The sequence below is a fragment of the Elaeis guineensis genome, chromosome 10 (assembly GCF_000442705.2).
Source record: "Elaeis guineensis isolate ETL-2024a chromosome 10, EG11, whole genome shotgun sequence".
Classification (NCBI taxonomy): Eukaryota; Viridiplantae; Streptophyta; class Magnoliopsida; order Arecales; family Arecaceae; genus Elaeis; species Elaeis guineensis.
This window is the reverse complement of record NC_026002.2, coordinates 23,237,928-23,255,864: the sequence shown is the minus strand read 5'-3', so window position 1 is coordinate 23,255,864 and position 17,937 is coordinate 23,237,928. Positions and strand designations below refer to the sequence as shown.

Here is a 17,937-nt window from a genome sequence, read left to right as displayed (position 1 = left end):
TGGGCTGGGAAGGCTTGGAGTAGATAGATATATATAGAGAGAGGAGGGATAAGCGACCCGGTTTATTAGAAGGTTAGACCTTTGAAGTAGTCGTTGAGGTTGGTAGTGATTTGCTTTGTGTTCTGTTATGAAGAATAAATAAAATCTTTTTCTTCTAACATTCTTCTAAAAGTAATAGACTCGGTACTTTCTATACCGTTCCTCTAAGCGCAAGGATGAATGATAGATCTAGTCCACGCTTCCCAAAATAGAATGCTTTCACACCGATGTTTCAGTTCTTAAGCAATCCCAGTATACGGCGGCAAATACAACATCCCAGAAGAGAAAGTATGACCAGTTCTGTAGCCAGTTGATCTATGGATTAAGTATAGCCGCGTTTGACGCTTACAACGGTTGGGCCAGCTACATGCCAAAGTTATTACAGTTTTAACGATTTATTTATTTTTAATCTTATGCTAGTACGGGCATATGCCAAGCAGGTGAAAAAGCTTTTTAAATTTGAAGAGTCGGTCATCGAGATGACTTGTCGAGACATTCCAGATAATTTCCCAACAGAGGATATACATATCCCATTTCATTCCGACTTATATTAATCTTTACCTGTACTATATTAGACAGAGAAATCTTTTTTCATTGGTAAACTGGATGAATTAAATCATTCAGATATACGTACATTCATGAAAATTAAACAATAAAATATTTAATAATTGAATAAAAAATCTATCGAAAAATCCTATAATATACAGTCAGTAGGTTGGCACCATCCAATTAGTTGCACTATTAGCTTCTTTGTAGATACGTAATATCTCAATAGAGTGTAGTGTGTATATCATTACTTGCAATCCTCTGAAATAAGATAGTGTTTGAGGTAGATCGCATGTTATTTAAAAATTATCATAGAGGTGCCATCTAAATAAATTTGAGAATCTCTCAAAGTCTCTATGACACAAGCCAACCCCTCTGTTGTCGCATGTTGTTCTGTTATTGAAAATATAATATCAAAAATCTTAACACTATCTATAGGTACATAATAGAGCACCACTAGTACTCTTGATCACAAAGCCTACTCTACCAAAACCATCTCTCTCCTATATACTGCTATTAAGTTGACATTGAGAAAGCAAGGGAATTGTGGCTCCGAAGAAAGAAAAATCTTTATGACTGTACTTTTTTTTATTTATTGTTGAGTGCCTATTTGTAATTAGATTTTGAGCTAAATTTTTATTTTCCAGCTAGAAGGATTTCTAAAATCTCTAAAAATGAAGGACAAATTATCATGCCATTATATGTTTGTTTCCTTTTTTTTTTTCCTTTCCATCCAACATGTGCTATCTTAAGCTACCATGCTTTTCCTTCTTTTTGCCTAATCACATTTTATGCATATTTAGTTGTAAAAAAAATAAAAAATAAAATATTTATCATTATTAGAGTATTCAATGAGTCTGGCTTTCAAAAGCCTTTTCCTGATTTAATATTACAAAAATAAGAGATAAGAAAACAAGACTTGTTGGACCATGGAACTGTATGCATACAGGATAAGAAAAGAAGAAAGTGGATAAAGGAGCAAGTTTTTTTTTTAATTCTTTCCTGACGTTTAATGGCACAAGGGCTTTAAATGGCCCCCAAAAAATTAACTTGTGTATGATAAAACAAAAAGGTTAACTACCAAATGGCTTTCCCAGTAAGGCACGATTTAGCATTGCTTCTAGAGGGTCAAAATGTACTTTTTCGAGGGTAAAAAGCTTCACTTGATAGTTTTGAGGTACATTTAGTGGATATTTTGAAATAGCTTTTCAGACTCTTCCACAAGCTTAAAAAAGTCTGAAAGTTCCAATTTAAATCCTTTGGGCAAAAACTCTAGTTAAGATGCATCATGAAGCTTCCTTTTTAGATGAGACCCAAATTCAAGTCTCTGCAATGAATTTATGAAATATTAATTTAAAAATATTTTAAAGATAGTTTTAATGGTTCAATATAACAGCAGAATAACATAATAAAATAATAATTTTATAATATAGTAGTTTTTATAATAATACTAACAAAGTATTATTACATTTGGTTAAATATTAAAATATGTAATTTATAAATAAGAACACTCTATAATAACAATTTTGATGGTTGGAATTGAGTAAATTGTAAAACTTTCATGATGAAAAATAAATTTGAAAATATGGATCCAGCATAGAACACAACATTGTGTATGCTAGTTGGAATTTCATGATTAAATGTGCTCCAAGAAAATTGTTGGATTGACATAACGTATTCTAAAACATGACATGCCCATAAATTTATAAGTTTATGAGTGATTGGAATACTTCAAATATATTACTAAAAACTAGTGTAGAATTTGTGTACTATAGCCATTGATTGCTAATAATAATACAGACCTAACCAATCGAGGTGATTGTTGGCATGTTTGTGCGATTAAGAGCTAGTTTCTTTCAACCATAATCTACTGAGCCTCAAACTAACATATTTTGACTACTGAGATATTATATTTTTAGGAGCTAGTTTTTCTTGAGCTTAGCTAGTTGATATCGATTCTTGACATGCTAGTATGATTCAAGGTAAGTTACTTTTAGGCCTAGCCAGTCGGGACTGAATGTTAGCACATATCAATCTTTGCTTATTATGTTTCTAATCATAACAGTAGTGACTAAGAGAGCAAAAAATATAAAAAATTTTCAAAAGAAATACTATTTTCTTCCCTAACCTTGCTTACAAATTTAGCTAGTTGCCTAGTATTTTAACAGGTAAATTTGTTTCAATTGTTCATATGTTATATGTGAAACTTCTTCTTATATATTGCATTTATTTCTTTGAAATTGAAAATGTTACCCATATTTATGTTGCATTGTATATTATTTGCTTGATCCAACTAATGGTATAGAGATACTGACTGGGTTTTCAGGTCACTATTTCTTTCTCTTGCTCTTTTCAGATATTGAACAAAAACAAGGATGGAGATTATGGAGCTGAGTGTAGCAGGACATACCACTAGCCCCTCCATATGACTCCCCTTTATACAACTATAAACATATCTACTCTCCAGCTACTTTGCACTCATGAACATCTAGTACAGGCCAAACTTATTCTCAATATGTCTAATGAGTGTAATGTGGTGAATGGTGAAGTGGGTAACTACTAGCCTTTGTGTCTCACCCTTTGTGTCCTTCCTCATTATGTGTTGTCACATGCAAATTTAGTGATGCCCTAGGCTATCTCCACCACTACAAAATATTATGAGCTAACAAGCTTGGTAAGAAAAATCCCATACCAGCTAAAAATTTTAATAATGTATATGAAAAAATAAACATGGCTATTGAAAATTCTCGAGCATAATATCCTGACATATATATCATATATTAAACCAAGTACGCACAAAAATATGCTAACCATAGAAATTATCTCAATCAAATTTTTAAGTAGGTGCTTATTATCAATTATTCCAATTGACATTCAATGATAATCCTAGGATGTCAATCATCTTTTGATATTGGACTAGCCACACTATATATGCTCCCACTCATGATCAGTAAATCAGGTCATATTCCTGCCCATGACTGGCTACACGTACAATGTTTCTGCTTGAGAGCGAAACTAATCCACAAATCCAATTAATTCTAAAAATTCTTCTAATATATTAATATTCAAAAATTATATTTTTATTATATTTTTATCATCATTACTTTAAGAATAAAAATTTTAAATCCCAACTTCCTCATACAGCTAGTCAAGTGGTATCCTCCTACATCCTATTTAGTCGATTTAGGTCATCCAATGAATCAACTATAAATCAGGAGTCATGCTAAGATATAGTAACTCTATGGAAGTATTGATGGAGGATCTAGTGGTGCCTAGCTAAGTTAAGTTGGAAATAGACATGTTGTCAGCAACCATGGGTCAGGACCCCCCCTTCACCAAGGTCGATCAAATTCATTAAGAGAAAGTCTTCTCAACGATTCAAAAAAGCATAGTAGAAATAAAAACTTAGAGAGAGAAAGTAGAGTGAAGAAAATGGAGAGAGAAGTATGGAGAAAGTGGGGAAGAGAGAGAAAGAGGAGATAGATACTCTCTTGTCTTCATTTGTTTTTTCTTTTCTATTTTTTCTCTTTTTCTCTTTCTTTTCTTATTTTTTTCTTCCCTTGGTTTCTGGGTGAAACAAGGGACTCAAGCTCTTCTTTTTTTTTTCCAGAACAAAAAAGCCTTCTCACTGGCAGTGACTGTGGCCAGCAAAAAGGTGGGCCATGGTAGCTCAGTTGGAGGTTCCCTAACTGGCAACTAGCGGTGACAATCGATGCTAGAAAAATCAAAGAAAAAAAATTGAATAACAAGAAAAAATTTAGCGATAGCCGGCTAGAAACCATGGTTTAAAGGTTAAGGCAGATGTTGGAGGAGAATAAAACAAAGGATTGAGGTACCATTACCTTATTTCGGGCAATGTTTATGCTATGATCTAGTAGGCATACTGATGGGCTTCCAAGAAGAAGAAGAAGAAGAGAAGGAGAAAAAAATTCTAGCGAGCTTCCCATCTAAGCTCCTACCTTTGGTGTGGGATCAAAGGAAGTGGTAGAAAAGCACTGGAATTTGCCTCAATGTCAAAGTTCGTCCAACGATCTCAAGGAGAAGAAGACTCCTTCCTTCCTTTTGTTTCTTCGATCTGGTTTCTAATGCTTAAACCGATAAATGGACGAGGCCCAGTTTCCTAGCAGCGCAATTGGTCTGGGTTATTGCAATTGCAATCCTGCAGGTACAGAGGATCATGTTAGCTAGACATCCCATCAACCTTTGATCATTAGCCAATGAGATGTGAAAAGCATTGCTTGCACCCCATTTTAACAATCTAGATGGTAGCTATGAGCAAGCATCATGTGGATCATGTTAGACTGTGTTAGAATAGATGAAAGTTACATAACATTTGCTCCACAAAATAGTGCTCGATCGGCAATGAATCATGCTGAAGAATGGAACCACAAGCTGAAGAGATAGAATTCATGGCTACACCATTGATCACCAAACCAAGGATCTCAAATGTCACCATTGATCACTGGATCGAGGACCCATGGCTGTGCCATCGAGCCACACCCCCAGCCATCATCTCTTGGCAAAACTCACCTTGAGTTCAGAGGAGAAGGGGATTCAAACGAGATCCCTTATTTTACCTAAATGAAAGAAGAAGAAGAGAGAAAACGAAAACAAAAAAGAAAAAGAACAAGTAAAAAGGGGAAAAAAGAATTTTGCTTCTCTCTTCTCGACCTTCTCTCTCAACTTTCTTTCTCTATCTTCTCTCTCTACCTTTTCTCCACCTTCTCTCTACTTTCTCTCTATTATTTTCCCCTCTATTCGGGATCTTGGATCTTATAAAATGGGTTTTCTCTTTAGTGACCTCGAACAATCCTAGTGAAAAGGATCTCAACCGTCATCTTCGAGTAGCATGTTGGTCCTTACACCAGCTAAGCTAGGCACCTCTAGATACCACCGGCAACAATTTTTATAGAGTTGTCATATCTTAAGTATGACTCCTAATTTATGATTTATAAGTTAGATGACCTAGATCGACTAGTCAGAATCTCGAGCGCTATCACCTAGCCAATTCTATAAGGATATAGGATTTTAGGATTTTTTTAAAAAAATAATTATGATAGAATTTTAATCAAAATATGATTTTTATATATCAGGCTCAGAGAAAGATTTTTAGGATTTGTTGGACCATAGTCTAATTTTGCTTGTGAGGTAAGTAATATTTTATCTTTCCCAAATTTATCTCATAATTTATAAAATATTAAATTGATAAATTTTGAATTGTATTAATTCATGATTTATGAGTATGATGAAACATATTTGAGTATTGAAAATATCTTATTTTTAAAATATTATGATGATGTATGTTCATAATGATTGATTTCGATATCTCATGATTATTTGTATTTTTGTCGAACTAAGATATGCATGAAATTGCATAATGATTTGAATTATTAGCCTAGCTACGTAAAGGACCCTGCCATTAATGAAGGCTAATATGTTGATGATTGATTAGAGTTTATGTCACAAGCAGACATATGACAAACCATCAATAAATTCACAATTCTTAAAAACTTTGCTGTCAGATGATATGCAGTATGCTATAAGACGATACATAGCTCACCACAAGATAATACACGACATCATGATCCTACTATAGAAAAAAAATAGTCATAGCTCATAGTTGATAAGATGAACTTGATAATTTGAAGAATTTGAGATTATAAACAAAAATTATCTTTGTGATGAATTGAATTTCAATATATAAAAATTTGATAATATGATACATCAAGACCTAAAGTTTTGAACTAATGTACTCATTATGATATTTTGATAAATTAATATATATAATTATTTTTTTGATTGATTTAGTTGAAAATGTTCACTATTTATTGGGTTGTCTAGCTCATTATCATTTTTTTTTTATAGATTCAGAAAATTAGCTTGATGCATGGTTTCATTATAGAAATATGATTAGAGATGGAATTTAACTTACTTTATCTTATTAGGGGTTATCAAATTTGATGCAAGAATTTATTTATTGTTGATTTTGTCAAATATTTAGTTGTGATTTCATTGACATTGAGTTGAAATTTAGTTATTTAAATTAAGTTTTGGACATTAATCATTTGAATTTTGTTTCATTTTTAATTTATAATTTCATGATGAGATGCTTTACATGCTTATGGGAAGAGTTTTCGATAAGTATACGGTGATTATTGTGAAGCTCTAGCTCACACACTCGGGCTAGGGGCATGATAAGGATCTAGACTCTTTTGGGGCTTACCACAGTCCGATCGTGAATGTAGTCAAAAGGCTAGGGGAGAGAGAAAGTTTGAACAGTTGAATACAATGATTGAAAATTTTATTTTCTTCTTCTATTATCCAGATATGCGGATCATTTTAAATATATATACACTTTATATTGCTTAGAATGCCTTAAATTATAAATTAAAAATCATATATTACGATCCTGAGGTTCGTATGTATAATGCTTAATCGAATAGTGATCGAGGTGATTTACTAGACTTTTAGCTCATTTCTATTTTATTACCCTTTTTCATATGCCAAAACCTAGTGTGGATGGCATTATGGTCCATGAGAAGAAGGATTAGGACTTTTAAGTGTTTTCTTTTTATCTGAAAATAAATATTATGTAATTAATCTGAATTGGATTTAAAAATAATGTTGGAGTCATACATCACCTGAAAGTTTTCAAGTATTCTAATTTGCTTGCACTAGTACTAAGTAAATTTTAGGTCTTACATTATTTGTGGGCAAAACTCTGCAAGATATGTTGTCTTCCATCACATGCTCGGTTGTGCTCATCAGATGGGGCAAGATAGAGGCCCAATAATAAAACTCCTCGATAATTCTTAATAGAAAGGCATTACAGATTCCATTAAAGGTACATCTGAATCGTGTGTATGGATTCGCAATGTAGACGGACTGAGCAGGACAAAATGGTACGCATTGTAATTGATGTACATGCAAAATGTCATGGTCTCACGGAGATAAAGAAAATCTAATGCTATGAAATTTATGTTGATAGAGATTATTTATGCTTTTATAGTATGTAAAATAATATAAATATATGTACGTATGTAAGCATGGATACACATGTATGCATGTATGTATATATATATTTATGTATGTACATATATATAATTTTTGATTCTTTATTCTTCTTAACTTTTTCATCAGAATTTTGGGGAAATTTTCACTTCTTCCCTAATTGTTGGATCTTTGTTCCAAATGCTATATTTGAGAACTCCGAATTTCTTACCTTTATGCCTAAAAACGGAAATGAATCATTAAGAATTCCTAGTTGCCCGTCAATGCGCATTTTAAAAAGAAAAGCGTGGGATGTTACCAAAAAAAAAAGGGGGGGGGGAAGCGTGGGGCCACGTGGCTCCGCGTCTGATTAAGAATTTGCGATTCAGGATTCCGCCAAGGACGACGATTATATACATATTCATTTTACTAAGTAAACAATATTGTTCATATATGTTTTATTGCCATGTGCTCTAAACCGAAGACTGCATCAATAGCATGACTGGATACACAATAGACTGCGTCCATGGCATGCAGGCAAGTAGTTTGTGCGAAAACTTCATACCTAACCTCATAGACTCTTCTGCAGTGCTACTAAAGAATAAGTAGTTCAAATGGCTTCTGGAGAGCGCAGGGTTCCATCTCCCCTATATATATACCAATCTTCTCCAGGCCTTCTTATCCCACCAAATACCCTCATTTCCATTATTTGCAATTTATTTTGCACGCACAGAGGAAAGAAATGGCTAGCCATATTCTCTTCTTTGCTCTCCTTGCCTTGGCTTCCTCTCATGTGAATGTCATGGCCTCCGATCCCAGCCAACTTCAAGACTTCTGCGTTGCCGACCTCAAGTCTCCTGGTAATTAATTACTCTTCACTCTTATCTTTTACTGGTTGATTTCACCATACTGTTTTGCAAGTTATCCTTTGTCGCTTAGCGTCTTCCTTTGGATGCATGCAGTCCTTGTGAATGGTTTTGTGTGCAAGCCACCGATGCACGTGACAGCGGACGACTTCTTCTTCTCCGGCCTTGACAAGCCTGGCAACACGTCGAACCAGCTTGGGTCCAAGGTGACACAGGTGAATGTGAACCAAATTGCAGGGCTCAACACCCTCGGCATCTCCTTGGCTCGAATAGACTATGCACCTTACGGTCTCAACCCACCACACACCCACCCGCGGGCCACCGAGATCCTGACCGTGTTGGAAGGCACGCTTTACGTCGGCTTTGTCACATCCAACACCAACAACGGCAACCTTCTCTTCACTAAGATGCTCAATAAGGGTGATGTCTTCGTGTTTCCCGAAGGTTTAATCCATTTCCAATTCAACCATGGTTCGACACCTGCCGTGGCCATTGCAGCCCTAAGCAGCCAGAACCCCGGTGTGATCACTATAGCAAATGCTGTCTTCGGATCAAACCCGCCCATCTCTGATGCGGTTTTGGCTAAGGCCTTCCAAGTGGGCCAGGACACCATCAAGTATCTCCAGGCTCAATTCTGGATGGATAACAACTAGTAAAGAAGGCTACAAACGGTGTAGTGCAAGTGTTTGGTTCATGATCATGAGATCATTTGCTTCTATTAGGCGATTTCTTGGTTTGCGGTTAAATAAGTGTTTGTTTAATTGATCAATATGCACACCCACGAGGTGTTCATTTGTTTGGTGTACGTGTATTGTATTCTACATAATTGAAATTACTCTTTCTTTTATATGGTTTTGAAATTACTCTTTCTTATTATACACATAATCTTTTATATAAATTGTTTCCTTTGAAATTTTTGCATAAATAAATATGTATATATATATAAGAGAGTAGATATATGTGCCTGTAGTTGTATAAAAGAGTCATATGGAGGGGTTAATGATAAGCGGCAGTTCTAGGAGGAAGTACGGGAGATTCATATGCACAACCTAATTAAGCTACGGTGCAAAAACTTTCATCATTAATATCGTTATCTTTAATATTGATCCCTTTTGTATAAGCTAATGTCATTAATATTGATCATCATTAATATCGTTAATATCATTAATATCGTTAATGATATTAATATCATTAATATCATTAATATCGTTATGTTTAATATTGATCCCATTAGTGAATGGAGAAGTTTGCATAAGCTAGCTGAGCCTCCGTGTGTGTGTGTGTGTGTGTGTGTGTTATAATAGAATAAAAATGAAATTGGTAGTTGGATTGCTAGCCTTATGTGTCAGCACATTTGTGTTGAGATGCATGTGAGGGAATAATTGTGGCTAATTTGAATATTCATTGACCAATAATTGAACTCCTAATTTTAGCTGGAATACTTTTATCAGCCTCTTGATTGAAGATAAAAATCTTTAAGTTGATGAACTAAGCTAATCCAAGTACTTACATAAACTTGGTATATTTATACAAATTATGTTGGTAAGAACTGCAGATTTATATTGGCTGGAGCAAGATCTGTGATGCACGTACGTACGAATGCCACTTTTGCCTTATACTACCCAACTTAATATTATGCTGCTCTATTTTAATTGTACCCCTGGTCTAGGAACGGGTTGGTTCTGCCTTCTATTAGTTGGTTCTGCCTTCTATTTTTACTTGTAATTGGAGGACAATGTAGAGTAGCAGCAGCCGCAACAAAATCGCAAAATTGCCTAGTGTCGTTCTTCATTTCTGCATCAGTAGAACCAACTCCTGCATTGTCGGCTATAAACGGTCATGTTAAACAGTCTTTTAAAAAATAAACAAAAAAGAGGATTAAATAGTTTAGAAATATATACACACAATTTAGCTCGCTGATGAGTATTTTGAATCTCTTGAAATTATATATATACTCAAGATCTATGGAATATATAACCAATATGATTAAATATATGCTTCATGCCTCCTAGAATGGTACATGTATCCAAGATTTATTTAGTGTACAATTATTATGAAATTAAACACAAGCTACATGTATTCTCATAAAAGATGTGTACCAAATCCTATGGGATTTGGAAATCCTATGGATAAAAATCCCATTTTTTTTCCGAGCCACCGTCTGGAGATTGAGCCACTGTTTGGGAGATGGAACTATAGGATAATAAAATAATAGAAAATAGCTAATTCTATAAGGAAAATGACCTCAAGAGGTTTTTTTTTTTTCTATGGTTGTACAGCTCTACTTTCGCACCCCCACCATCTCCAACCCCGCGCTACCCACGCCATCTCCTCCCCCTCCACTATCCTCCCCCCTCTTCCGCCTTCTCCCCTTTCCAACTGCCCCTCCAACTCCCTCTCCTTTCTCACCCTCCTCCACCTCTTCCTCTCCATCCCCTCCTATGACGACCTCCCCCCGATACATTGCCTCCTCGCCATCTTCGCCGGCCAATCGAAAAATCCCTCAATCTCCCTTAAATGCTCCTATTTTTTACAAACTCAACCTAAGAAACTCTTGCTTTTTTTATAGTCAGGAGTCTCAATCGGGTGGGCGGCTTGACATGGCTGAATAGGGAAGCTTAGAAGTTGGTTAGAGCTTTTTCTTGATTAATTTAATGTACATATGAATGTTATTAAAAAATTTATAAATTTTTGAAGTGTGGCTTAATAGTTAAGGCAATGTTTAGGCTGGCTAGAGATTTGGAGTTCAAATCTCCATATCACTGAATTCGAGTAGTAGAATATATATATATATATATATATATATATATATATATATATATATATATATATATATATATATATATATAATTGAAGCAAATACCTGAAGAACAAATTTTAAAACTATTTTAATTTTTTTTTAAAATTTTAAAAATATATAAAGATATTTTAACTTTTTCTTGATACGAATTATTTTATAATTATAATAATCAATATGATATTTTGATAATAATAAATTTATTATATTGGTAAAAGAAGGGATAGAAAGAGGAGGAGAAGAGAAAGAAAGGAGGGGAGAAAATATTTATCATCCAAATGTAGGATAGGATTAGCTATAAAGAACGGGATCCTCTGCGATATTTAAAAAGTACCGCAGGTGCTGTGCATGTTTTGAGACGTCCATTGAAAGATGGGGTGGTTATGTAATACTTATCTAAACTGTTCAAATATCCCTAGAGTTTGTCTATTTTTATTTTCTTAGTATTTTAATGCGCATGTACAACTATCCAACTTTTGATGGATATCTCCGAAGCATGCATAACATCCTGTGGTACCTTTTAAGCACCGCAGAGGGTTCGTTCCCCGGCTATAAAGGATTTTTATCCGATAGGATTTAATGTATAATCCTACAGGATCAAAAGCTATATCCCATCATAAATTTTATCCTAAAGTTATAAATCTTAAACACTCAAACATGCTATTAAACTTTGCTTCTCCTCTGGCCTAGATCGGAGGAAAGATACAGGTAGCTATTTTTGCTAATTATTCGAAGTATAAGTGTCCTGATTCTAAGCCAAAGCTTGGAGGCAGTTGCTGCTCAAGCCTACGTAGAGGATGCCATACGCCAGCAGTCCATTTTTGCCAAAATTTTCAAGCCAAGGTTGCCAAAAGACCATCCGAATCCAAATCCTTTTGTTTTTCCGTCCTTCATTCAGAAAAATCCCTCTTTTTCTCCATGGCGCCTTTGGTTTAATTCCTATAATCCACTCTGAGACATGAAATTTATGAATTAACGAATAAGTAATTTGTAATATCATGTCCAACAACCATCTTTACCTTATGCTAGAGCAAAGAAACAAAAAGAGCACTTTCTTTCTCGCACTGTGAATAAATTGCCTTTTTTGCTGTAGAATTTGCAACTCATTGTTTGCTTATTGGTGCTAAAGAATACTAACAAATCATTGTAACATTCTAAAGAACACAAATAAATCAGTGTAACAATCTCTGTATTTGGCATAGAGAGAGTTATCAATTGTTGTTGTCCATCCAGAACTGAGCCTGCAGCCAGTCAATAGTCTTCTCGTCCGCCTGAAAGGCCTTCGCAAGTACATCACGAGAGATGGGTGGCTTCGACCCAAACACGGCATTGGCTATAGTGATCACACCAGGGTTTTGGCTGCTCAATGCGGCAATAGCAACCGCATTCTTCGTGCCGTAGTTGAACTGGAAGTGGATTAGGCCTTGGGGGAACACAAACACATCACCCTTGTTGATGACTTTGGCAAAGAGCCGGTTGTCCGGGTTGGAAGTCACAAAGCCCACGTAGAGCGAGCCTTCTAACACGGTCAAAATCTCTGTCGCCCGAGGGTGGATGTGAGGTGGGTTCAGGCCATAAGGAGCGAAGTCTATGCGAGCCAACGAGATGCCAAGGGTGTTGAGCCCTGCAATTTTCTCCACATTAACCAAGGTCACATTTGACCCAAGTTTGTTTGCTGTATCGCCAGGCTTGTCGAGGCCAGAGACGAAGAAATCATCAGTTTTGACATCCTTTGGGTTCTTGCACACAAGACCGTTGACAAATACTGCAACAATAAAAATTAAAATAATTCACTAAGCTTGATCAAAAAACTTGAGAAGAACCTTGCTTGAAAGCCTACGAAGTTTGTGCAGCTGTAAGACAATTTTGCACAACTAGAAAGAGACAGAACATATATAATTACCATGGGACGTCTTGTCAGCGACACAGAAGTCCTGGAGGGGACTAGGATCAGAAGCAATTGCATGAGAACAAACCAGAGCTAGGAAAGCAAGCAGGACGATGATTGAAGCCATGTCTCTGTTCGGTCAAGCAGGAAAGAATACACAGGAATGGAACTCGGGAGTTTAGATCGAAGCTGGATGGGCTGGGATGGCTTGGAGTAGATAGATATATATATAGAGAGAGGAGGGATAAGCTACCCGATTTATTAGAAGGTTAGACCTTTGAAGTAGTCGTTGAGGTTGGTAATGATTTGCTTTGTATTCTGTTATTGAGTATAAATAAAATCTTTTTCTTCTTACGTTCTTCTAAAAGTAATAGACTCGGTCCTTTTTATATCGTTCCTCTAATCTCAAGGATGAATGATAGAGTCCACGCATCCCAAAACAGAATGCTTTCACACCGTTGTTTCAGATGTCCAGCAATGCAGTAGACAGCGGCAAAGACAACATCCCAGAAGAGAAAGTATGACCAGTTCTGTAGCCAGTTGATCTATGGATAGAGTATAGCCGCCTTTGACGCCTACAGCGGTTGGGCCAGCTACATGCCAGTGTTATTACAGTTTAACGATTTATTTTATTTTAATCATATGTTAGTACGGGCATACGCCATGCAGGTGAAAAAGGTTAATAAATTTGAAGACTTGGTCATGGATTATTTGCGGAGACATTCCAGATAATGTGCCAACACAGGATATATACATCTCATTTCATTCCAATTTATATTAATCTTTACCTGTACCATATTAGAAAGAGATAGGCCAACCCCTCCAATGTCACACGTAGTTCTGTTATTGAAAATATAATATCAAAAATCTTGAGACTAGATACAGCTAATAGAAGCAAGGGAATTGTGGCTCCCAAGAAAGAAAAATCTTTATGGCTAGACTTTTTTTAATTATTATTGAGTGCCTTTTTGTAATTGAATTTTGAGCTAAGTTTTCATTTTCTAGATAGACAGATTTCTTAAATCTCTAAAAAATGAAGGAAAAATCATGCCATTATATGTTTGTTTTCATTTTTCCTTTCCATCCATCATGTGCTATCTTAAGCTACCATGCTTTTCTTTCTTTTCACCTAGACACATTTTATGCATATTTATCTGCATAACCTACATAACCTGAATATAAACCTATATAATTTGAACATAAATCTGTGTAACCTGAACATGAACCTGTGTAACCAATTTGTGGGGATGGCAGGAACCTAGAAATAATTCCTTAGCAGTTGAAGGACTTTTTGTGGAATTTGAAAAATTCAGAGACTTAAAAGTAATTTCGGATCAATATAGGGACCTATAGATAATTTTTTCTAATTCTAAATAGAAAATTACCATAAATTCCATTAAAGGTGCATCTGACTCGTGTTTCATGGGTTTGATATGCAGACAGATGGAGCAAGACAAAAAGATATCCATGGTGATTGATGTACATACAAAATGTCATGGTCTCAGGGAGATTAAGAAAATCTAATGCTATGAAATATATTTTGATAGAGATCATTTATGCTTTTATAGCATGTAAAATAATATAAATATATGCGAACCGTTGACGTAGATCCAAGAATTATTATTATGTTTTCTCACCTCTCACATAAAGTCACTCCTCTCACTTGATACGCTTTCTCTCTATCTCTCTCTCTATATATTTTTTGTTCTTCTTAACTTTTTCATTATAATTTTGGTGAAATTAATATTCACTTCTTTCCTAATTGTTGGATCTTTGCTCCAAGTGCTATATTTGAGAACTCCGGAATTTTTTCCTTTATGTCTGAAAACAGAAATGAATCATTAAAAATTCCTAGCTGCCCGTCAATGCGCATTTTAAAAGAAAGGCCGCGTGGGGCCACGTGGCTCTGCGCCTGATTAAGAATTTGTGATTCAGGATTCCGCCAAAGACGATTACACATTCATTTTATTAAGTAAACAATACTGTTCATATATTTCTTTTTTGCCACGTGCTCTAAACCCAAGACTGTATCAATATGTATGAATGCATACACAATAGACTGCGTCCATGGCATGGACGCAAGTAGTTTGTTCGAAAACTTCATACCTAACCTCATAGACTCTTCTGCAGTGTTACCAATTAAAGAATAAGTAGTTCAAATGCCTTCTGGAGAGCGCAGGGTTCCATCTCCCCTATATATATACCAATCTTCTCCAGGCCTTCTTATCCCACCAAATTCCCTCATTTCCATTAGCAATTTAATTTGCACGCGTAGAGGAAAGAAATGGCTTGCCATATTCTCTTCTTTTCTCTCCTTGCCTTGGCCTCCTCTCATGTGATCATGGCCTCCGATCCCAGCCAACTTCAAGACTTCTGCGTTGCCGACCTCAAGTCACCTAGTGATTAATTACTCTTTCACTCTTTATCTTTTACTGGTTTACAAGTTATCCTTGTGGCTTAGCGTACGTCTTCCTTTGGATGCAGTCCTTGTGAATGGTTTTGTGTGCAAGCCACCAATGCACGTGACAGCGGACGACTTCTTCTTCTCCGGCCTTGACATGCCTGGCAACACGTCGAACCAGCTCGGGTCTAAGGTGACACAGGTGAATGTGAACCAAATTGCAGGCCTCAACACCCTCGGCATCTCCTTGGCTCGAATAGACTATGCACCTTATGGTCTCAACCCACCGCACACCCACCCACGGGCCACCGAGATCCTGACCGTGTTGGAAGGCACGCTCTATGTTGGCTTTGTCACATCCAACATCAACAACGGCAACCTTCTCTTCACTAAGATGCTCGAGAAGGGTGATGTCTTTGTGTTTCCTGAAGGTTTAATCCATTTCCAATTCAACCATGGTTCGACACCTGCCGTGGCCATTGCAGCCCTAAGCAGCCAGAACCCCGGTGTGATCACTATAGCCAATACAGTCTTTGGATCAAACCCGCCCATCTCTGACGCAGTTTTGGCCAAGGCCTTCCAAGTGGGCCAGGACACCATCAAGTATCTCCGGGCTCAATTCTGGATGGATAACAACTAATGAAGAAGGCTGCAAACGGTGTTGTGCAGGTGTCAGCACGTACGTGTGGTTCATCATGAGATCATTTGCTTCTGTTAAGTGATTATTTGGTTTGCGGTTAAATAAGTGTCTATTTAATTGATCAATATGCACACCCACTGGTTTAGAGGTGTTCATTTGCTTGGTGTACGTGTATTGTATTCTATATACATAATTGAAATTACTCTTTCTGTTATAAGGTTTTGAAATTACTCTTTCTTATTACATAATTTTTTATATAAACGAAATTTTTGCATAAATAAATAATTTTTACCCTTATTTCAAACTTAATTCAAGCTTATATTTAAATCTAGCTTTAGAAAGACATTTGATCAGGTTGATTATCCAAGTTGAGCTAAAAGCATTGAGCTAAAAGCAACCTGATAATAGATGAAGCTTTGTTCAACCATGAATACAAGCTTAATCTTGATTTCAAGTACAAGTTCAACCATTTTTATCATTGAGGTTGGAACTGTTGGCTTAGTCTGGATGCATTACAAACCAACTAGAATTATCGATCCTTCTTGTGTTCTCTTCATTCACTTTGGTCAAGGCCCTGAAAGTTTTAAAATTTCCATCCAAGTTGAGATGCTTGTTAGTCCAATGTGGAAAGTAGAATCGTTGGTGATGTCTACTTGAACTTAGTACGTTCTCTCTTCCCCCAACCATTTCAAGCACTACCATCCCATAACCATAAACACTGGGTTTGCCATAGACCCCTCTAGAATTCTTCAAAGAACTTCTTGCATGGGCAGTGTACCCTATAGTCCCTCAAGTTTCCACTTTAGATGTGATGCTCTCCGCCGAGCAGCATAATTTAGCTAGTCTAAAATCAGATATTTTTGGATGTAAACCTTCGTCTAGTAGTATGTTAACATCGAAATGTCGAATTCTAATGTTGCAGCAATACTGCAGATACTCTAAGCTCCGTGCAATACCCAATGCAATATCCAATAGTTTCTCCAATCTAAGACTTGGTATTGTTTGTTCCTCAGTATAAATAAATTTTTCAAGTGATCCACTACCCATGAACTCATATACAAGAATTCTTACAGTGCCTTCCAAACAAAAGCTTAGCTGGTAAGCTTATAATGTTGACATGGTAAGTGCAACCAATACTGATAACCTGTCTGAAAAATTCCTTATCATTATCTTTAGAACTATCCAAGACCTTCATTGCCACCAAATGATGTCCATTATCAAGCCTCCCTTCACATATGCCACCATATCCATATTAAACTATTTTGTGACTGAAGGAAGAGCTGGGTCATGGGAGCCAGTTGCCCAAACTTCTCTATGAAAGCTTCCAGCCTTCAATTTTTTCTTGACATTTTCTTCCCACATGATATTGGAATGTTCATTTTTTCATGACAACAAAAGTAGAGGTGGCAATCGGGTCGAGTCAGATCATAAATGGATTGGATCAATACGGATCGGATCAGAAAATCGTTAATCCAAATCTGACCTGTTTATTAAATTGGTCAAAAATTTAAATCTGAATCCGATCTGTTTATTAAACAAGTAACTCGATTCGATCTATTTAACCTATTTATTAAATAAGTCAAATTAGATTAAACGAGTTAAACAGGTTAAACGGATTAAACAGATTAAGCAGATCAGATTAAATGGATCAGAAACAAGTTAAACAGATTTTAAACAAATTAAACAGGTCTTAAATAGGTTAAACAGATTAAACCGGTCAGATTAAATGAATCAGAAATAAGTTAAATAGGTTAAATGAGTTATCTGACT

General features: G+C 35.9%; 3 protein-coding genes across 3 annotated transcripts; 2 read left to right on the top strand and 1 right to left on the bottom strand.

Annotated features, from left to right (window-relative positions):
* The first annotated feature begins 8,258 nt into the window (after positions 1 to 8,258).
* Positions 8,259 to 9,254, top strand: LOC140852015 (putative germin-like protein 2-1). Its single transcript, XM_073244653.1, has 2 exons — positions 8,259 to 8,435; positions 8,538 to 9,254. Exons 1-2 carry the CDS (start codon positions 8,318 to 8,320, stop codon positions 9,092 to 9,094), a joined length of 675 nt encoding a protein of 224 aa, XP_073100754.1. The 5' UTR covers positions 8,259 to 8,317; the 3' UTR covers positions 9,095 to 9,254.
* Positions 9,255 to 12,239: 2,985 nt separating this feature from the next.
* Positions 12,240 to 13,342, bottom strand: LOC140852012 (putative germin-like protein 2-1). The gene is made up of 2 exons (XM_073244629.1): positions 13,142 to 13,342; positions 12,240 to 13,003 (listed from the first exon to the last, which is right to left on the bottom strand). Exons 1-2 carry the CDS (start codon positions 13,251 to 13,253, stop codon positions 12,450 to 12,452), a joined length of 666 nt encoding a protein of 221 aa, XP_073100730.1. The 5' UTR covers positions 13,254 to 13,342; the 3' UTR covers positions 12,240 to 12,449.
* A 2,004-nt stretch (positions 13,343 to 15,346) lies between these two features.
* Positions 15,347 to 16,371, top strand: LOC140852019 (putative germin-like protein 2-1). Its single transcript, XM_073244665.1, has 2 exons — positions 15,347 to 15,525; positions 15,611 to 16,371. The coding sequence occupies exons 1-2, from the start codon at positions 15,411 to 15,413 to the stop codon at positions 16,165 to 16,167; spliced, it is 672 nt and encodes a 223-aa protein (XP_073100766.1). The 5' UTR covers positions 15,347 to 15,410; the 3' UTR covers positions 16,168 to 16,371.
* The last annotated feature ends 1,566 nt before the right edge of the window (positions 16,372 to 17,937 follow it).